Source organism: Stegodyphus dumicola, chromosome 5 (assembly GCF_044657685.1).
Source record: "Stegodyphus dumicola isolate Sdum_Otavi_A_Nest chromosome 5, ASM4465768v1".
Classification (NCBI taxonomy): domain Eukaryota; kingdom Metazoa; phylum Arthropoda; class Arachnida; order Araneae; family Eresidae; genus Stegodyphus; species Stegodyphus dumicola.
The window spans coordinates 50,187,330-50,205,970 of record NC_140772.1 but is presented as its reverse complement, the minus strand read 5'-3'; the positions used below and the strand labels follow the sequence as shown (position 1 = coordinate 50,205,970).

Genomic DNA, 18,641 nt, shown 5'->3' with positions numbered 1-18,641 from the left:
CACCAACTTTCGCCGCTAGTAATAATTTGTTAAAAAAATTCTGGATTGCTGTCAGCTATTTCAACCCATTCTATGTTATTTTTTATATTTTCATCCACTGAATCCATATAACCAATGCGTTAATTCAAACCAAAATTTCTATTCAAACTTCTCTCCATACAGACGACACTGCAAAGAAAACAGCTTTAAAATACAAGTATATGAGTAATCACAACTACTATTAGTGTTTCGTAGATCCAACTAAAGCGAATTGAAAAAAAAAAAAAAAAAAAAAAAAAAAAAAAAAAAAAAAACTAGTCCTTTAATTTTATTGACATCTTGTGAGCGTATAAAATATATTATAATGTGTGTCAATACAGGGTTTCCTAACTTTGTTTAGTTCACGACTGGGTCAGCAGAAGTAAAGTTATCCCTTTTCTGTTTTCAAAAGTTACATCATGCGTATCTGTTTGATGTCATGTTTCCTTGACAGCTTGGACTATCGTCTTACATCTTACCCCTAACGCCTTCTCTGAAACCGTCCATCATACTTTCTTTTCACTTTTGGAGAGGGTTATTGATGGTTCGGTCTGTTTGGAATTGTGACTGGCTCCGCTTGGCATCATGTGTGGGTTAAGTGACGTATCTAGTATGTTTTTCCGAACTGGAATATGCCTTGCAACTGGATTTTGTGCTCGTAACATGTTGCAGGAATTCTAAAGTAAAGAAACTGTGATTTGTATGCATTCTTTTAAGTAGTTAATGAGAATGGTGTGAAACGTTAATAGAAGAATGTATTTGTCTGTTGATTGATATTCAAAAATTATTAGATTGCTTCTACAAATTTCTTTTGCTATGTAACCAATTGGATTTATGCGCCGTTCTGAGCTACGAGTGATGTGTATTTATTACGTTCTTCAGTAGTGACTACAAAATTTTTACGACAGTTTTAACGGTATAGATCTTAAAGAAATAGAGCTCTGTTGCTTCAGTGAAAATTTTCAGTCAGTAAATTCTCATAGATTGCTTGAAATGTATTTACTAATATTTGGTTTCTAATTTTCAATTACATCTTAGTTGTGATGTATCATTTTCTCCATCGAAGTAAGAAATACAGATAATTAATATGTTGAGTTGATGCTAGCACATACAAACTTTTAGGAATTAGAACTGGAAGTAATTTTAGCAAAATATGTTTTAATCGAGAACTCTTAGAACTGTGATACTTCTTTGCAATAATTAGATTTATGTTATAAAAAGAAACTCATCCTCAACATTATAGCCGGTTAAGTAATTGCTACGAGAACTTTCATTACATAATATTACTTAACAACTTTACCGCTTAATAGAACTTGGTCAAAAAGAACTTGAAGGTACAAAAATAAAACTTTAGGAAAAAAAAAATTGCCGTGTTTCGTCGGAAGGCATTCCTCAGTCGTAGCCGGCGAGCAGAAATTGCCCGCTGGGTGGTGAACCACACCATGGCTCGACAGAAGAATATCGAGAAAAGCCGTTCCAGAGCTCGTAAAAAGGATCGAAATCGGGATGGTGATGAAGAGGCTCGACATCGTAGGAGAGAAGCAAGAAGCAGAGAAAGACGAGTGTACGAGAAACTGAAGAATACGAAGGTAATTGCCTTTTTTCTTATTTTTTCAACAATTTTAAGCTTCAGTTCTAAAAATTTCATCCTTTGGGATAACTTTCAGCTCGTCCGTTGTTAAACTTAGAACTCTTTAAGTGGTTCTGCTGCTAATGAACGTTTTAGTATCCGTTTATGTCCACTTTTTAATGGCTGTATTTATTATGGGATATTTGCAGTTTGTTAGGTTTAATGCCTGTTGTTATGTAATTCGTATATATAGCTCTTCGTCAACCCGGTAAAATGGGGGGGGGCGGAAGTTCCTAATCGTGATGAATATAGTTCGCACTACATTTACATTTGGACGAGTGTAAAGCACTGACAAATTTTTCTTGTAGATTTCAGCGCTATTGGCAAGCAAGGAGTCTAATGGCCTAACGGCCAATATAACTGGCATTTGACAAATAAATAGTTCGAACTTTTAAAACCTTGAAGTTAATGGGCTGTTACAGGATATATATTTTCCCAAATGAGTGTTTACTTTTGTCTGTCTTGTATTACTTTGATTATCACTATATTTGCTTTTTTATTTTGAAAGTGATGAATAATTAGGTATTATTAATTCCGTAAATGTTAATGACATTTTGTGGACTGGCATATGTCGTTGTTAAACATTGAACTGACGATATACACAAGTCTTAGGAAAATAGATGAACATTTGTCGGCTTTGCTTATTATGTGGGTTTTCATGAATAGGACATATTTGCATGCATAGAATTTTCCAAATGTTTCAATATCGGTGTTTCTTAAAGTGATTACAGATGAGGCTAAAAATTACATTAAAATATGTCAGAAATGTAACTTTTATTTATGGACAGTTTTAATCTTGGAGGGAGGAGAGATCTGGAGGGAAAGGAGATAGATCGAAATTTTAAACGATGCGCATAGTTGTTGTCATAGAGAGGAAATTATTGCTAGTACTTGAATTCCACACACTTGAATTCCTTATATATGCGATTTTTTATCGACCAAATATTAGGCATAAGTAAAAAAATTTGTGAGCAAATGTACGCTCTTTAATATTATTCGTGTATAAATCTTCATTGCGATGCATAATTTTAAGTTGTAAGGTATTTTCTCCCTTCTTTCTGCATGCGTTTGTGGTGTAACGCTTAGCAGACTCGGCGCGTATTCGAGAGGTCCAGGTTCAAGTCCTGGCGAGGAATTGCTCATTTTTCATGTATCAGCTTAAAAAATTCTAATAAATAAAGAGTAGCACCTGAACTAAAAGGTGGTGCATGATGACCCTTTACCATCAGGATTTGGCGATTGGGTCTGTTAATCCCCAGTCGTCCTTTAAAAGGGGGATTATAAGGTATTTTCTCCCTTCTTTCTGCATGCCTTCTTGGTGTAACGGTTAGCACAATCGGCGCGTATTCGAGAGGTCCAGGTTCGAGTCCCGGGAGGGTATTACTCATTTTTCATAGCCCCTGCTTCAAAATAACCTAATGTCTCTACAAAGTGTCGTTCTTTTTTCTTTTATTCAGTGACGGATAATGCAACTAACTAATAATTTTCAAAAGCTATTAGCTATGTCTGTTAACTAATATTTGTTAAAATTTATATTCATTTTTAGTTCTTTTTGGACGTATATTTCTTTCGATTTTCTTCTATCTTAATTTTAATTGAAAATTAGCAGGAGTTTTTTTAATAAATTTAAAAAAAAATAAAAAATTAAACTCATTGAAATCCCTTCCTCTTCAGTCCCGTCATCGAATAATATGTTGTCCATTATACTGGAAAGATGTGAGACTATGCAAGTATAACATACAAAAAATTACTGTAGGGTCACGAATGTAAGTTTTTTAATGCACTTTTGTAAATATGTTCATCTTATTTATTCAGTCGAACTCCTCACCTTTCCTTTTTAAAACTCATTACAAGAATATCTACTATGTGAGATCTTTGCATTTGGAGCAGCAGAATATTATTTACTGAGCATGTTGTTTTTGTTTTTCTGTAACTTATCTGACAGTAGTATCAGATCCATTCACGAATTTCATTGTGGCAACTTATGACGGTACGAATTTGCCCAGCTCCGTCCCATTTGCCACAGGAGAATCAGTATGTTATAGATCCGAATGTTATAAGTGCACCCAAGTTGCAAAGACAGTATCCGAGTGTATTATTCACTTTCTCATTCAGACACGCACCCAAGGCTATGACAGCCGTCTGCGCTACCATCATATCAACACGGCGGCTGTTGCGTTTGTAACTACATAAAATTCGGATCTTAAATTCAGCTGAAAATCACTAAAGCGAGCTCTGGTACTTCTCAGTTTTTACGGAAAATCATAATTCCTGCCAGAAACCCAAACAAGATGAAGTCCGGTACTTGTTTGGGATTTTTTTCGCACTTATTTTATTTTAATTATTTATTTTTTATGACACATTTATTTTTGTTCACATTTCCTGAAGGCTTCTCATAGGACTAGTTATAAATTTCTCATAGGTTCTTCTAATTATAAGAAGTTAAGCTCTAGTAATTCTAAAATCATACTCGTATATGTAAGCGATGCATACCAATTTTATTTTTAATAAATGTTTCAATTTCATTTTCACTATTAATTTTTAATAAAAAAGAGGCATTTTTGGGATGGTTAAAAAAACATAGAGTATTGCTTTATGCACTTCTATTCACTCGCTTTAAATATTATATCGTGAATAAATACAAACTTGGAGCGTAAAGTAGTTTTTACTCTGATACACATCTCTCTTATAAAACGCTAGAATTGCCTGAAAAATTGAGATCGCCTTGATACGAACTCTGTGAAATGCAGTAGATCCGGATTAAGCGGAAGCGGATTAACTGGAGCTTGTCTCAGAAAAAGCGAAATTTATTTATTATGAAATGATGGAAAGTTTCTATCAGAAACAATCAGAATGCAGCTAAATTTCTGCAAGAAATGGAAAAAAAGGGGGTGGGGAAGAAATTGCCTGAAATAACAGCAATAATAGCAGGTGATGTCACACGAATTAGGAATTATTTATAATCACAGCAATATGTAATTTAGCTATTAAATATTGTGAAATCAAACCATCAATTAAAAATAAATTACGAAGTCGCATGAATAAATTAAATATGCAGGCATTAATCTTCTTTTTCCTCATTAACTCATATTGAAGTACAAGAATAATTTAAACAAAAATTTTTTTCTTATCTTTCTCTTTCTCCTATTCTGTTCTTTTTTTTTTAAAGTATATCCTTGTTAAAAATGTGGATTTAAGTTACATAACTAATCAAACTTCTTCTCAAAATTAAACTGCTTAAAAATACGAGTAAATTGCTAATAATATTTTCTGATAATTATAACAGGTTATTCTTCGTTTCGGGCTTTTTTTGACCGCTGTTGTATTTATTGTTATTTTGTATTAACTGTGGCCGTTGTTCCTGGTAGTACGACGGTTAATTCGAGAATCTGTTTTGAATTGCTTTACATCGCCTCTGAGTAGATATAGCTGTTTCTTTGTTTTCGTGAAGGTTTCCCTTTTACTTTAAATTTTGTTGGTATGAGATTAAGTTATATGCCCTTAAGACTTTTGAATTTAAACATTGCAACTTTCTTTCGTGTGAGATGGACAGGAAGAGAAAAATGTTAATTAGACTGTGGCTTCTTCTCCAGCTTAGACTATGTTGCTCTGCTAGAATTCAGAAAGGAAAAGTCAACCATTGACTTGTCTCTTTAAGTACGTGGAAGAACATTTTCCGGTCGATTACGGCCTCCCGGCCTCGGTTCTATCTGGCCCTCAAGGCAGGAAGTTAATTAGTTTTCCCCTATACCTCGCCTCAGTTCTTCCGGGTCCCCTTTAATCTTCAGGGTTTTGGTGGCCAGTGTTGCCGGTTGCCATAGTGACTGATTATCGCCTTGGAAAAGCAGGAAATACGAGGAAAGGCTTAACTTCGTATTTGTGATTAACAAGCGAAGAGCTGCGACTAGGTGAGTGTCGTGGTTTGCCACCTAGACATTCGCTAGGGGTTCTATCTACCGAGAGGGAGAAATGGAGGCCTAATGTATTTGGTGCTTTCACAGCTTTAAAAATGTCTTCAAAGGTCCTAGTAAATTAAACATAAGCTAGAATTAAATAAAGCCGCTTATTAAAGATTAACATTTATGTAGTGTCTTATATTATTAAATATGAGTTTAGGATTTGTATGTAGTATTATAAATTCAGTGAAGTTGTCTTGTAAAATCTTGCAGCAATGAATAAATAATTTCTGTGTGAGTAAAGTTATTTTGACTGACAAGTCTACTATCGTAAAAGTTAGCTGTTTTAAACTTAAAATAGCTTTTTTGTAAATAGTAGGATTTAAAGTTTTAATTTTTCTAAGGGGTACAGATTATGAGATTTTCAAAGGAGGAAACAGGAAAAGTCAAAGTTGTTCTTACCGAGATTCGAAACACAGATTTTCCAATTGCCAGTTCTGCTAACTATTTGCATTATTAGGGCACGCACCGGGGAATGCGATAATTCCTCATGCTCATTCTCGTGGCATTCATGTAAGCAAATAAAACTACGTCCTCCCGCATTTAAAGAACATATGCTTTGCCGAAGCAGTTTAAGAATTGGACTTAACGCAATTAAAATACTTTTTATTGACTTTTCTTTAAATCATAGATGTAGATTTACAGTGAGTATTTGTTCATCATCCCAGTGGCGCGATGGCTAGCGCATTCCCAGCAGCACCACAGGTCTGGGGTGCGATCCCTGGGCTGGTCAAATTTGACTCAGCCTTTCATTCCTTGAGTGCGTCGATAAAATGAAAACGTAGTTCTCTTGAAGAGAAAACACCAGGGGGGGGGTCCTGCCACAAGCTTGACCACTTGTTCAGGACGAGCCGACGGTCAGGAAAGCAGATATCGGGGCACTGCAGGCCATGGCCTACTAGGCTGTTGCGCCACTGAGTTTAGTGTTTGTTCATTATATAGGATTAACACTAGATTGCCCTAGGCAGTCATTTTGACTGCTTTTTAATTTCAATTAGGAAACAGTTGTGTATATAATGACGTAATTTCTTAGAATTTTGTGACTTGTTGTACAGCATATAAATGCGTTTATTAATAATTGTAGTTACCCCCTTTCTTTTATTTCCAGTATATATATATATATATGTTATACCTATATTGCCCAAAAGCAGTCATTTTGACTGCTTGGGAAATTTTAAATAATCAAATGACTGTTATTATTGAATTGAGTGAATTTTCTGTATGACCAGATCGGCTCTGTATTGAAATAACAGTTTCATTTTTTTTCGATTATCGTCACATAATAACATACAAGTACATGATAAATTGTCGATTTGGGCGTATACTTGATAAGTTGTAGTTTCTCAATAAGCTAAAGTAGTACTTGTTATTCGAATCTCAGTGAACACGGTTGTTCTGAAACTTGTCGAGCCATATACAAAACTGTGGAAAAAATATCACAACCGATAACTTTATAACTTTTCTACTAGCATGTTATTCGCAACAAAATTATTGGCCAAAAAACAGCTCTAGTTGGTACTATTAGAAGAAACAAAAGAGAACTACCTTGTTATAAATTCATTCAATGCCAAACAAACGAAGGATATTCAGCCAAACAAACGAAGGATAACATGCCTCGTTTTTCCACTCTGCTATTTAAATCAACGAATTTTATGTTCTTACAATATATAAAAGCAAACCAAATAAAAGAGTAGCTGTTCTAAGTTCTAAGCATAAATGTTTGAAAATTGATAAAGTAATAAAAAAATGTTACCGGTATCTATTCAATTTTAGAACGGCACAAAATTTGGAATTGATATGACGGATCAAATGGCCAGAAAATATACAGTAAAAGCTACTTCTCGTAGATGGCCCCTCAAAATATTTTTCATTATTTTAGGTTTGGCTGCTATAAATGCTTGGATCCTTTACAAAGAAACGACAGGAAGACAAATATAACGAAAAGAGCTCTTGTTTCAATTAGCAGAACAGCTTTCCACCGAATACAGAGCTGCAAGACAGAAAAAGTCATCAGAACATGAAGACCCACAAAGATCAACTGCAACATCATCAAATGCAACCCATTCTAACAAACGCAAAATTTGTCAAGTACGACTTTGCCACAACAACAAAACAAATAATATATGTGAAAAATGTCAAAAGTACGTATGCGGAAGATGTACACATAAAAAGATTTACACTTTCATTTGCAAAAAATGTACAAATAATAATGCATAAATTATTTTTTTCCCAAGTGAAGTAATTTTTCTATTGTAATATTTACTAATAACTTGTTATATAACTGTAAGTAATATAAAAATTAATTTTAAACAAATTTCTTTACACATTAGTTATTCTTTCACAGTGCAGTCATTTTGACTACTTTTTGGGCAATATAGGTATATACTAAGTTTCAGTTTTTCTAGTGTTAAAATGTTCATTTATTTCATTTCTCGCTGCAACTAGCAGTACTCGTAAAATCTGCAATTTTTGGATAGGACTTAATGCATTTAAGAGCATAAATGCTAATGGTGTAGATTTTTAATTCTATATTCACAGCATCCTTCAGTTTTTCGCCAGTAACACTTCCCTGTTTTTAAGATAAGTTTCGATTGCCACATGTTTTCTAGTACATTCTTTTTTTTTTTTTTTTAGCTCCTGAATAAGCCTTATATAGTTCTGAAATTTTCTATATAAAATGCACAGTAAAGCCCGACCTGTACCCCGGACCAGTACCATATTTTTCATTATTAATTAACATACTTGAAAGTTTTTTAAATTATTCTTATTGAGCTGCAAGAGGGGAAGGAATTAATATTTCTGTTATATTCCGATTTTATTAAAAATAAAGCTGTATGTCTGATTTTCAACAAGTAGTTCTTACATTTGTAAAAACAATAAATTTTAAGAAACGAAGTTTAGCCATTCAATAAACGACAATGATTATTGTGTGGCTAAAGTTGCAAAACATGCTTATAATGCTCTAGGTCTTCTATTTTTTTTAATGTTATGATAACTACGAGCAAGCTAAAAAATTGTGTCATCCCCAGCTATAGGAATTAAGTCGTAAAGCTTGTAGGTGTTACATTACAGTATGATGAAAGAGACAATAAAATTTTGTATTTTTAATGTTAAACTTCGGAGTATATTTTACAGGTTTTGCAGAGTCATTAGGTTTTTATTTATTTTTTATGCTGGAGACGGGTAAAATTTGCAGTGCCTTCGCTAGTATTCGAACTCCGGACCTCTCAAATACGAGTTGTGTGTGATTCCAGTTAGACCACGAACGCACGGGGAAAAGAGAGGGAAAACGCCTTATAGCTTTTACAATAATTATTTAAAGAGCTTATGATAATCTTGAGCGTTTACGTTTAAAGTTTTATTTTCCCTCCTGAGCTTTTTGAAACATTATAACCATGTTTCACAAGAACTGACAGAAAAGGGAGATGACACCACCCGCTTTCAGAACCTATGCTGATGTAACACTGAAACCAAGAATTGCAAATTCTTCTGCCGAGGAATTCGGCAATTCGCTTGTCCCTCGCTTATAAGACAATTTATTTTTTTAACGAATAATCATTCGCGTTTTTGTACGCATAAGTCTTCATCTAATTTATTTAAACTTTAAACTGCTCTAGGAAAGAATTTTTTCTCCTTCTCGTTGCCATCTTTCTCCAAGCTAAAGGAACTCCCAACATCGCTGGAAGCACTGCCACCACCTCCCCGGAGCAATTAATAAATTCCACCGAAGCCGTGCCAAGCAGGAATTAAGTAGGCGGAAATTCCATTCCTCCAAAGCGTTCCATGTTCCAGCCAAAATATTAGTGGGAAAGGCTCCGAGAAGAGCAATAAAACGAGAAAATTGGCTCTTCTTATGATAGATAAAGCACAGCATCCTCCGTGTTGCACCATAAACGTATATATTCCACCAATTCATGGAAGCAATAAGGGCTGTTTACTGGCACAAGACGACACGACGGAAAAATCTGCGGCATGCGTTCTTTAAATTGGGCAACGTCGCCACAGCTAACAAAACTGATACAGAATATCTTTTTCTTAATAACTGCTGGTGGTTGCTTTATGGATCATAAATAAAAAAGTGGTTGTAAAAACAGAAATGTTGGTTGTCGGTAATCGCTGGAGATGGATCCGGATGCGCACTTGCAATGTGAAGATTTGAGCGGCGCAGTTTCCGTCGCCGTTTAAGCAACAGCACTTTATTATTTCGTGGACTGTTTTGAGCACCCCGTAAGGAAGTTAGAAGTTTATTTTATGTTCTACATTGTAGATCAAGCGATTTTTTTGTCTTTTTGAGATGGGGAAGTTAGATGACGGGAGTTCACAATGATAAACCTAATTAGTTATATTGCAAATTTGTCTCTGTTCAGACCCAAAGTAAATTAATTATTTTTTATTTAATGTTTTACTTGAAATAATTAATGCATAATTAATCATTAACTTAATTCATAAATAGAAGTTAGAAGTTCGTAAACAGAAGTTATTATTATTTTGTCCCATGCGTATTACACATTTTGAGAGGAAGTTTCTTTGGCCCCAAACGTCGAAATATACGGTATTTCTAGCTTTTCAAATGACCGAGTCTCTTCTTCTTTCTTCCTTTTCTTTTCTTTTCTTTTAAACCTTAAAATATTTCATGCCTTTCTTATTCTATCATCAGCTTATGGTAAATAATTTCCTTCTAAATGAATTTACGTTGGTTTCTCCTTACCCTGGTTAGAAACACAAATACAAACATCTTCTCTCTACTCAGAAATCATACTCTCGTTCTATCGGCATCGGAAGCTGCTTTCGCTAACCATTTTATTAATTAGGTGGTTCTTGCCAGGGCATGAGTGCCTCATAGGAATAAACAGAAGGGGCGCCAAAGAAATTATGATTTTAAATTTCAAATTAGGAGTAAACCACCAAAAATCAAAGCAGTTTCGTATTATAAACAATCATACTTTGTAACATTGAAATTTATTATTGGAAATAGCATATTGAAGTTAATTTATGTTTGTTGTACAAGCTTCAGAGACTAACTTGTGTAGAAAGTAATCATGCTTGCGACATTAGTCCTTTTCTGTTAAACTGCACCAGTCCTACTTCGCCGTAAGAAGCTTTTCATCCACTAACTCAGTGTAGATTGCCGACAGTATCTTGCAGCATAACGCACAAAGGCCCAATTGAATAGCGTAGGGAGACGGAGCGAGGATGTTTGAACGTGAAGGGTACCTAATTATTAGTCTTTGATATATTTATTTGTGTAAATTATGCCAATGAGCAAGGCGCAGGATTTGTGATTTGTCATATCGAATCCACATGTAATTTCCGTGAGAAGTGACGTATGATTTTTTTTATCGTTTTTCTGAAGTAGACGCAAATGCTAGACGAATGAAAAGAATCGTTACATAAGTTTTTCTCTTTCTTTGTTGATTGGGATATAATATGTAAAGTAAGATATAACTTGTCTGAGTTATTCTGTTATTTATAGTGAAACAAAATGAATCTATTATTTTCAAAGACAAAAAAAAAAAAAAAAAAAAAAAAAAAAAAAAAAAAAAAAAATCTTAAATGTTTTAGATTTTAAATTACGTCCAAAGGGGCGTTTTTTAACATTTTGTGTGTTACCTTTCTTTATTAAATATCATGTTCCTCGCACTTAAACCATAAGATCCAGTGCAACAGCAATATCGCAAAATAGTTTTAAAACGAGCATATCTTTAGAATTTCCGATACAGAGACTCACGCGCTGGAGATAAAAATGTTTTTTCTGCACAACGTTGCCATTGCTCGCTTTGAAATCCTTGAGTTTGTTAATTGAAAATTCGTCAAAGTTTTAAAAAATAGGAAATCGATCATAAAACAAATTTCAAATTTGGTCTTCCACATGCTCATATTCGTTGGAGGATTACGTTATTCAAAATTCGATGACTCTATGTACCGTTGTTTTATCACAATACGAGAAATATACATACATTTATGCAGATTTTTCATTATTTAATTTCTTCAAATATAATGCAGGACTCTAACATTTTGTGGCAACAGTTTGAAAAGTGAACCGACATTTATGAGTCCGACGCAAAATGCCAAAACGAAACTAATAGTCCTTCGGGATTCAAATCCCTTTGGACTAAAAAAAGGAAGTATGTTTTGAATATTTTGTGGAAGATTTAAAGGAAACTGTCCTGCCAAATTCTAATACAACTGATTTTGACACAAAAGAACATATTTTAAAAAAGTCTAGTTTTGTTCCTTTATTCTAAGGTTATCGATAGGAAAATTTAAAACATATTTAAAAAATACTTTTTTTACTAAAGAAATTTTTTGTAATACAGTTTGGGAAAGACTGAAACGTGAAGAAAGAGGCATAAATGAACACAATGAACAGTTAATTTAAGATTACAAAAATAAAGCATTTGAATCAATTAGATTGGCAATCAGTATTGACATGTAGCAAATTGTAAAATTACTTGCGTTAATTTAAAATGAAAAGCATTTGTACTTTAATGGTTAGTGTATCGCAACGGTGTTTAATCGTTAATGTATTGTTGTTACGATCACCATGTTATGATTCTAAAGTAATAAAGCTTCATGACAATTTGAAACTTTCCTTTGAAACCTAGACTTAGAAAAACTTCAAAATTACTCGCGCGAAAATTCTTTCGGCTTACCAAATGCAACTATATTATAAAAAAAAGCATTAGTAAATTAGACAAGAATATCATTGAATTGCATTTAAGGGAAAAAAATCAACCTCAAATTGTTCTGACTTATTTGCTGACTGAATTTTCAAGTAAAACTTTTTGCGTTTTATTTTCGATAATGAATACAAAATTTTCCAACATTTAAGTATAAAAACATAGGAGGAACATGTAAAAACGTTAGATTTCGTTTTTAATGCAAAATAATTTATTTTCTTCTGGGTAAAGACTTTTGTGGACACATTGTCTATTCTATTGGCTTTATGATTATATATATATATAATTAAGTATAGACAAAAAAGTAATGAATTTAGAACCAAAGCAACAAAGACATGAAAGAAATGAAATATAAAACCAGTACAATCCCAAAATTTACCTATAAAAAATGTAAAAAAGACCCAATCAACTCAGCGTATTTAAACCAGAAAAAACCCGAAAACAATAGAAATACATAAAAAGAAAAAGAAGAGTAGCACAATCAAAATCTGATTCAGCGTTACCAAGAGGAGGTCGATCAAATCCCAAATGAGTCCTAGGAAAATCCTTCCTCGACATAGTCGCATATAGTAATATATATAATTAACTAATATTAAAATTAAAACGAAATAATTTACTATTATTAGATTACTATTATTAGATTTACTATTATTAGATTATGCTGATAACTTCTTAACGTAAGTACTTCTTAACGAAAGCAAGTAAAGTTCGTAACGAAACTAAATTAATAAATAAAACGTCTCCCCCCCTGCCTTTTCACTTCGAAATAAATATCTTCATTTTCAGCTAACATATGAACTCATATCCTGGCAAAATAAAATTCATTCGCAAAATCCTTTCTGCTTTCTGGAATAGGATTGGGCTGGATTTATTGTATTACAGCAAAGAACACTAGGCCTACCTGCTAAAGAAAAAGGAATGCCTTCGCTGAAACCTTCCTAAATTGTAACTTGAGAAACTAGTGGAAGAGAAGAACGGAACGAATTTAAAAGCAGCCGTTAGCAGGTGTTGGTGAGAAATAAAGGAATTTTAATTTATCTTTCACACGCTTCCGTGAATAACCGATTTTCAGTGGGCTGCCATTCGGGGAGGCTTAAGATATTTAATTACCTTTCAGGTATAATTCATCTGGTTATTTATTTATAAACATTCATTAGCAAACTGTTTGATTTAAAAGCAAAAACGCATTTCTTGGTAAATTAAATCTTTATTATACATTTTCAATAATATTTCTAATTTACGTAAATTAACTCTTCGGCCGTTGGGAGCTAAGCAATTTTTTTCCCAACGCGTGATATCTGCCAGTCGTAAATTTGTATTGCGAGCTATGTTTATTTGCGCCCATTGCGTTTTGTAACTGGTATATGCGAGCTGAGCTCAATGATGACCATCAAAGGGTTAAAAAGAATTTAATTTAGAATACTTTCACTTGATAACTGTGATGAATATTTGCAGCTTTGTAATTTACAAAAGGGTGTGTAACTCTGTAATTACCGTCGCTGCTAAAGAAACATTTTTTTATAAGCTTTTAATGATGTTTTGCGACTTTTAATATTTGTTTTGTATTTTGTGCACTTTTTAATCGTAAAAAAATCTTGTAAGGTTAGACTGAAATTGTTATTATTTAATATTTTATTGTGATTTGAAAACTTTGTTTTGCTGCTTGAATCGCTTTTCGTACTGACTTGCTTTTCCTACGGCATCAAGTTTTATCATTCATATATGTGTTTGATAAAAATTCGATGGAAATAGTTTTGCTTATTTATTTTTTGGAGAGAAGGTGATGTATTTGTTTGGGCTTGCTAGTTTTTTACATTTTAGAGAAGGTATATTATTTTTCTAAACTTTAAAAGTCCAGTCTGTTATTTTGTATTTACTTCACGGTTAAACTTTGCTAAATTTTCCCATGTTTTATTCCTCTGACTTTCCTGCCTTTGGCGAGAGCTTTCGAAATCTACAGTTTGAGCGGGGAGATTTCTTTTATGGTATTTGGAAAATGCATGTTTTTTTTTGGAGGGGGGGGGAGGATATTCTGCTAAAGCATTTCAGATCGTTTGATGTTCCAATGATTTCATTGAAATTGCGTAACAACGTTTTACTTCAGAATAAAATGTTTGTAAATGTGAGTAGAATGAGAAGCTGATAAACAAGGTTCTAAGATATTAAACTGTCCAGCTCTGCTTCTCGTAAACTTAATTTAAACGCACTAAGCACCTTTAGTCTTCGCCCCTTCAAATAGGAAATGGTTCGCCCTACTTATTATTATTATTATTTTAATGCAAAAATTTTTTTTGTGCTACTCTTATTGTAACAAATGCATTTTTGAACAAATATCTAAGACTCGGTTCATGTTACCGACGTTAATTGCTTATTTATTAATTTTTTATTTTATTGATTAATTTTTTTATTTTTAGTTATTTATATTTTTGCTCTTTCAAAGTTAGATTTTTTACCCGAGTTAAATATTTGATACAAACAAACAAACAAAAAAAAAAAAAAAAAAGGGTAGAATAATGTTTTGCTTAAGTTGAAATTTTTTTAAAAAATTTTTTTGTGAAAGAAATTTTTTGCCCCTCTAATGGCACGGATTACATTTAAGAATCGGTCGGAGTTTTATAGTGGTTTATTTTATTTAACCACTTTTTAACAATCATTCTTGTTTCCTAATTCAATAAAATTAATTTGATATCATTTGCGTTTGGGAATTCTTTTCTTTAATTTATAAGGTGAGCTATACAGTTTTTTTTCCCGCATTCGTTTTTATCCATTATTAAAAGATCAATTAATGGGATGTTTTACATTTCTGCATTAAGTGGAATGCTGTTGACTTCAGGCGTTTTTGTTATGAAGGTATTTGCATGTCCGTAGACCATTAGTTTAACGGTTGCGATTAACATACCTATAGATGGGATAAAAAATTCTAAAACGTGAAGGGTATTTGGAAAATATTTTTTTAACTTTAAAAAGGTTTATGCAGATACAGCTTAGGGCAAAAATCCTATAACAATGCTTGTTGCCTTTTGCCTTTTGTTTTTGTCGTCGTAACTAAAGTAATGGTGACATGTGTCATTTTCTATTCGTCAAAAGTTTTGGATTTCCAATGACATTTTCTTTGGAATGTTATACAATTTGTTATATTTGGCTGCAATTTGTTTAAAGTTGATTTGAATGTTCATAATATATGTTTACATGAAGCTACACTGTTTTTTTTTTTTTTTTTTTTCTTCAAGCTGTATTTAGAAATTCAACGGACATTACTTATCAAGATAACTTTGAGTTTTGCTTGATCCTTAAATTTGTCGTAGTTATGATATTGCTAATAAACACGTGCTTGAAAAATGCTCCAAGTTTTCTCATATCTCCCAACTTTTAGGAATATTTCGTGATTTTTCCAAAACTGTCCCATTTTTATGATACTGTATGCGTAAAATTCATATTATACAAATTTTGAAGATTTCTGTAAAGCTGTCAAAAATTGGCGATTTGTCACCAAAATTTTTTTAAAAAAGTTTTGGTTGACAGACATTTGGATTATCATTTGAATTCGTCCTCTTCATTACATCAAAAACAAGTTTTTTACCTTTTGTCAAAACGAAGTACTTTACGGTGCGTCTTACGAATGAATATTATGGGGATTTAAGTTCAGTTAGTCTAGAAAAATGTTCATTCGATGTTTTTGTGAATTTCACGACAATTTTTTTTATCAAATATACTAGCATTTTTACGATATCATTAATACTGTCACCTATATGGTGCCAAAGGCTCTTGCCAACGACAGACGTAATCTTGTACTCCTTGCCAGGATAAATTCCGTAGACTTGTTTTGCTGAAGTAAGAAAATTGACATTAGTCATAACCCGTGCTTAACATTGAAGTGCTTAACAACGGTGCTTAACATTGAAGAATTATTCTTGTTCGAAAGAAAAGGAAGAATTAATTCTTGTTGCGTCATTCACGAGACTACAATGTATAGCAATCTTATAAATCACGCTGCGGCAACTCTCTAATAAAGCAATAAATTTGTACTTATGTTTGCTAATTATTGCGTTGGACTTTTCCATTTATTTTCCATTAAGCTTGTAGAGTCGTAAGTTTTTTTTAGTCCAAAGGGGCTTTGTCCCTGAAGGGCTATTTGTTTTGCGATTTTGCGTTGAATCACTATAAATGTCCGTTTCACTTTTCAAACTGTTGCCACCAAATGTTAGAGTTCTGCATTATATTTGAAGAAATTAAATAATGAAAAATCTTATATCTGAAGAAATTAAATAATGAAAAATCTGCATAAAATGTTTCTCGCATTATGATAAAACAACGGTACATAGAGCCATCGAATTTTGAATGACCTAATCCTCCTACGAATATGGGCATGTGGAAGACCAAATTTTAAATTTTGAATTTGTTTTATTATCGATTTCATATTTTGTAAAACTTTAATTTGAGTAACAAATAAAGGTGTTGGTGTATTTAATTATGGCAAAGCACACTAGGGCTATCTGCCAAAGAGGAGGGATGCCTTTCGTGGAGGACTTTCTAAGGGAAACTGGCTCGTATACACGTTACACATGGGAAAAACCACGAAAACACCCATGCAGCCAGCCCGTTCGCGGGATTCGAACCTCGGACCAAACTACCAGTGTTCAGCGACTTTACCGCTCGGCCGCTGGTGGGCTAGTAACAAATAAAGTAATTTTTGAGTAACAAACGCAACGATTTAAAAGCGAGCAAAGGCAATGGTGCGGGGGGGAGGGTGACCTTTTTATCTTCAGCGCGCGGAACTGCGTATGGGAAATTCTAAAGATATACTCATTTTAGAATTATTTTGTGACATTGCTATTGAACTGAATTTTATGGTTTAAGTGCAAAGAACATGATATTTAATAAATTAAGGTAACACACAAAACGTTAGAAAAACGCCCCTTTGCACGTAATTTAAAATCTAAAACCTTTCAGATTTTTTTTTTTAAATTTTTATTTATTATTATTTTTTTTAAGGAGGAGCCGTGAAAAACGTGGAATGTTTTCTCTGGGACTCGAACCCTGGGCCTCTACGCGACGAGTATACTTCCAATTACATTACAAAGGCATGCGGAAAGAAGGGAGGAAATATTTTAGCCATTTCCCCTTTTAAAGGGCAATTGGAAATAAGGGGACCCTATCGCTAAATCCTGGTGGTGACGAATTATCGTCCACCAGGTTTTTTAGTTCGGACCCCACTGTAGAGTCATTAGAATTTTTTGATGCTCGAGATGTGAAAACTGTGCAGTGCGCCGGTATTCGAACTCCGAACGTACTGACATTCGTCGAGTGTGCTTTTAGTTACAGGCATGCTAAAAGGTGTTGGTGTATTTAATTATGGCAAAGCGCACTAGGGCCATCTGCCTAAGGGGAGGGATGCTTTCGTGGAGGACTTTCTAAAGGAAACTGGCTCGTATACACGTTACACATGGGGAAAACCACGAAAACACCCATGCAGCCAGCCCGTTCGCGGGATTCGAACCACGGACCGAATCAGTGTTCAGCGACTTTACCGCTCGGCCGCTGGTGGGCCGGCACGCTAGAAGGAGCGAGAAAATACCTTATAAGCTGCATAAAGTAATTTTCCTTAAGAATATACTATTTGTGCTAACAGTATAATCTAAAAAAAAAATCGTACTTGGAATATCGTATATAATGTATTACTGCTGTTACAATCTATTTCTTCAATCACGTCCATTATTTCCTTAAATGCTTATTAATGTAAAGCATATCGTGTCCGTAAATGCATGTCAGGTATATAAGATGCAGATTATCGTAAACAGACACTATAAAACTGACAGTCACTGACTTAAAAATTAATCAAATGCAATATTTTTATCTTCTTTCTTTTCCGCAGTTTTGGGTTTTCCTGTTTGTTATTTTGATAGCGAGATTCTACTCTTCCTCCAAATTTCATTTGAAACGTGATGAAGATAGACATCTCTTATATCCGCAGATTTATTCAGATAGTATATACCCCCACGTCCAGATTAAGACTTTTTTTAAAAATATTTTTAGCAGTGTACTTCTCAGCATTTGACAGTGTATATTTAAAGTATAAGCTGTCCGAATACCTTTCACAAAGACTTGTTTTTTCTTTATATGAAAACTTTTATTTATTCTGCTGCCATCCAAAAATACAGTCTTAAGAAGAACTAGAGGCATCAGTGCCATTATTAACTGGGGAGTACATATAAAATACATGGATGAACTAATTATAAGCGTTCGAATTATTGGGTAGATAATAAGCATTTTTGATAAGTTTTTACATAAAAAAATAATGTGTGTAATATAATAAGGTTTTCGGATTTAACAGATTAGCATTAGGATATATGAACTACT

At 33.4% G+C, this 18,641-nt stretch overlaps 1 protein-coding gene across 3 annotated transcripts in view; it reads left to right on the top strand.

The window, feature by feature from the left end:
• LOC118190059 (tight junction protein 1-like) overlaps positions 1 to 18,641 on the top strand; it is a 663,736-nt gene that overhangs the window by 104,203 nt on the left and 540,892 nt on the right. Inside the window, exon 1 of one of the 3 annotated variants that reach the window (XM_085816639.1) lies at positions 554 to 1,607. The exons of the other annotated variants lie outside the window; for them this stretch is intronic. Coding sequence (XP_085672765.1) covers positions 1,461 to 1,607 — 147 coding nt within the window. The 5' untranslated portion in view covers positions 554 to 1,460. Of the gene's footprint in view, positions 1 to 553; positions 1,608 to 18,641 lie in introns of those variants that run through there. 3 annotated transcript variants of the gene reach the window in all.